This window comes from Chrysochloris asiatica, unplaced genomic scaffold (genome assembly GCF_000296735.1).
Source record: "Chrysochloris asiatica unplaced genomic scaffold, ChrAsi1.0 scaffold00315, whole genome shotgun sequence".
Lineage (NCBI taxonomy): Eukaryota > Metazoa > Chordata > Mammalia > Afrosoricida > Chrysochloridae > Chrysochloris > Chrysochloris asiatica.
In genome coordinates, this window is record NW_006408833.1 from 3050818 (window position 1) to 3054712 (window position 3895).

The window sequence follows — 3895 nt, forward strand, 5'->3', positions numbered from 1 at the left end:
GGGATATATTCAAGGTCATATTTTGGCTCTCATGGACTTGTTTTCATTTGCTTCAGTTTGAATTTGCATATGAGTAATTCATGTTCTGTTCTACAGTCTACCCCTGGCCTTGTTTTCACTGATGATATGGAGCTTTTCCATCGTCTCTTTCCGCAGATGTAGTCAATTTGATTTCTGTATATTTCATCTGGTGAGGTCCATGTGTATAGTATAGTCGTCTCTTATGCTGTCTAAAGAAGGTATTTGAAATGAACAAATCATTGGTTTTGCAGAATTCTGTCATACATTCTCCAGCATCATTTCTATCACCAAGGCCATATTTTCCAACCGCTGATCCTTCGTCTTTGCTCCTAGCGTTTGCATTCCAGTCACCAGTAATGAGCAATACATCTTGATTCCATATTTGATCAATTGCAGATTGAAGAAGTTGGTAGAATTCTTCTATTTCATCCTCACTGGCTTTAGTGGTTGGTACGTAAATTTGAATAATAGTAATATTAACTTTTCTTCCTTGTAGGCACATGGATATTATCCTATCACAGACAGCATTGTACCTCATGACTGATCTGGATATGTTCATTTTGACGATGAATGCAACACCATTCCTCTTCAATTTGTCATTCCCAGCATAGTAAACCCTGTGGTTGTCAGATTCAAAATGGCCAATACCAGTCCATGTCAGCTCACTAATGCCTAAGATATCGATGTGTATGCGTTCCATTTCATTTTTGACAACTCCCAATTTTCCCAGATTCATACTTCATACATTCCATGTTCTGATTTTTAATGGACCGGTTTCTCTTCATTTTGAGTTGTGCCCCATCAGCAAATGAAGGTCCCACGGGCTTTTCTCCCACGAGCTTTACTCCATTTGTGTCATCACGGTCAACTCTACTTTGAGGAGGCAACTCTTCCCCAGTCGCATTTTGAGTGCCTTCCAACCTGAGGGACTCATTTTCCAGCACTATATCTGACAGTGTTTCTCTGCTACTCATAAGATTTTCAGTGACTAAATATTCAGAAGTAGTTCGTCAGTCTTTCTTCCTAGTCTGTCTTTGTCTAGAAGCTCATCTGAAACCTGTTCACCATGGGTGACCCTGCTGGTATATAAAATACCAGTGGCATAGTTTTCAGAATCACAGCAACTCACAAACCACCACAGTAGGACAAACTGACAGATGATTGGTGGCCATTTGGTTTTAAGTGGAAACTATCACTTTGTAGTTCGAGGAGATCTGTGCACATGTCTAGTAGAACCCTCGAGGGGTGGTGGTGGGGTGTCCATTCACTCAGGCATCCCCTCCAGTCACCACAATGGAGGTGCGCAGACAGTTAGAGACTAATGAACAGATACCAAAAAGGAAGGTAAAGTACTTGCGGGAAACTTTAAAGTCTTCATCAGGGAAGACTGCAAGAGTACCAAGGAGGGACAGGACATATGTGAGGGTTGACTAGAGTACTCAAGGGATTATTCCTAGAGGAAGTGGTGCTTGTTGTTGTTAAGTGCCATTGAGTCAGTTTCAACCCAAAGAGCAACTGGTGAGTTTGAGCCACTGACCTTGTGGTTCAAACCGACCTTTTGGTCCTGCTCTTATCCTATAGCACCACACCAGGATACCAGAGGAAGTGGTACCCAAGCTCAAATATGAAGGATCAGAAAATAAATTCAGGCAGTAAGGTCAAACTGGAAACAATGTGACCTTTGGAAATAAGAATTGGTAAAGTGAAATGCAAGGTGTAAGATGTAGGTTGGCTAGAAAGCCCCTATGTAGGAGGTGGCCTACTTGAACTCTTAGGTCTAGGATAAAAGTATGTAAAATCAGAACTACTGCTTTTCTTTCTTGAATGTTCAGTTAACAATATCACTTGGTCTTTTTCAGCCATGTGATCATCCTGGGTGACCTGAATACAGCCCACCGTCCCATTGACCACTGGGATGCAGTCAGTCTGGTAAGGCGCTCTGCAGATCCCTGGCCTTACTCCTGACTGTGATTCTGCTCAACCATCCAACCATTGTTGGCTGGTGGCAGTTTCTTTCATGAATAAGGAAAGCCAACTTTGAAATCATGTTCTCAAAGCACTGAGGATTTGTGATGCATTCAGTAGGCATTACAAACCCCACCTTTCAGCTATGTGCTGGGGCCTTAGCTACAGTTCATATCTATCTTTTAGCCCCTTGAAGCTCTCAGTGTGGTGGTCGGTTATAGAAATATGACCATCTAACTAAGAATGGTGTCCTCAGGGCTGCGGAAGAGATGGAGATCCCAGGAAGCTATTGGATCCCAGAGCTATGATTCCAAGGCTAGCCTGGACATCAGGGGATGCATATAAAAATAGCTAAGTCTTAAAATATGAGTAGAACTGAACTTGGGGTAGGCAGGAGAGCAAAGCATTCTAGTATACACAAAGGCTCCAAGATAAGAATTTGCCTGGTGTGAATGGGGAAATGCAAGTCTGATTTTTGTTAGAGGGTGACATTGGAGTTGGGAGTTGGGACTGGAGAATCCTTTGAAAGCTGGATTTAAAGGCCTTGGTCATTTCCCTAAAACTGTGTGCTTCCAACTCATGAACCTTTAATACCTCTCTGTGATTCATACTAAGCCATCTAGGCTTAGTATTCAAGGCTCTTGCTCAGTCTCCATTTCCAGGTTCAATGCTTATCCACTCTGTACAAATTGTCTCCTTTCTGCCATTTTTAAAGGCTATCTTATTCCAACTTTGCTCACTGTGCCCTGAATTGGTGGGATACCCCCTCTTCTTTTTCTTATAGTAACCGTTCATCCCTAAGTTCCTCTAAGAACTCAGATAATAGTTTTCAAACCCAATTGCACATTAGAATAAGTTGCTTTCACAAAAATGTCAATACCTTGGCTCTACTTGGTAAAATGATGTGGAGGCCATGTCTGACTTCCTGTGGCTTTATGATGGGGAAGGAGAATGCAAAATCTGCCCAAGGCCGATTCCTCTGAAACAAGTCAGGCATGCCCTCCACCCTTTAACCTTTGCCCTCTTCTGACACCACCCATCCCTCCCACAGCTCTCTGCTTCACATCTGGGTTAAATAATCCATTGCAGTGGTCACACAGAACTCAGACAATATTCCTGATTATGGGGTTTATTAGGGAAGTGAACAGGGTCCAACAGAGACAACTCAGGATGCACATGTTCTGTAGTCAGGAACACTTGTCTATTGTAATGCAGGCCCACCTCACTCTTGTCTTTGGCCTCTCAGCCATGTGCCCCCTCATCCTCTGCCCTGCTTGGGCAAGTGTTACAAAGCTCCTTTACCAAGTCTGTAAATACCCAAAGGGTACATTCTTCAAGCCAGCCTCCTGCTTGTAGTCCATGGGCTAGGAAACCCACAGCTGCTCTGCTTCTCCATGACATGGACTCTGCCACCACTTTTCCAGGCAGGGATCTCACTTTCCTCTCATGGCTCTTCATTCTTGATGGTCCTGGGGTCTTTTGTTTCTGCTTCTGAAATGGCTGCTTTTAAACTTAGCGGGATGGCAAAATTAACCAATCCCGGCATACACCCAATTTGTATGGCCCCACTCAATCAGTTGATGGAACTTAAGAAGATTTTGGAGTCCTGGTATGGTGCTATAGGAAAGCATAGGGCCACAAGGATGGTTTGAACCGCAAGGTCAGTGGTTCAAACTCACCAGCTGTTCCTTGGAAACCCTGTACTGGGTTGCTATGAGTCGGAACCGACTCAATGGCACTTAACAAGAAGACTTTATATAAAAGCCATATCAAGTAAATTTATGGTACCATAATTAATTCAGACTTAAGGGCCCTAGCACAAGGAGATTCCTATTTAACAGCAACCACGCAACCGCCACTCGTCTGTCTGTCTGTCGTGCTGTGGTGGTTTGAATTGCTGTGATTCTGA

At 43.4% G+C, this 3895-nt stretch overlaps 1 protein-coding gene across 1 annotated transcript in view; it reads left to right on the forward strand.

The window, feature by feature from the left end:
- The window catches only part of APEX2 (APEX nuclease (apurinic/apyrimidinic endonuclease) 2), a 16522-nt gene that overhangs the window by 6354 nt on the left and 6273 nt on the right, over positions 1–3895 (forward strand). The window contains exon 5 of the mRNA XM_006875266.1: positions 1881–1950. Within this exon, the coding sequence (XP_006875328.1) occupies positions 1881–1950 (70 nt within the window). The remainder of the gene's footprint in view (positions 1–1880; positions 1951–3895) is intronic.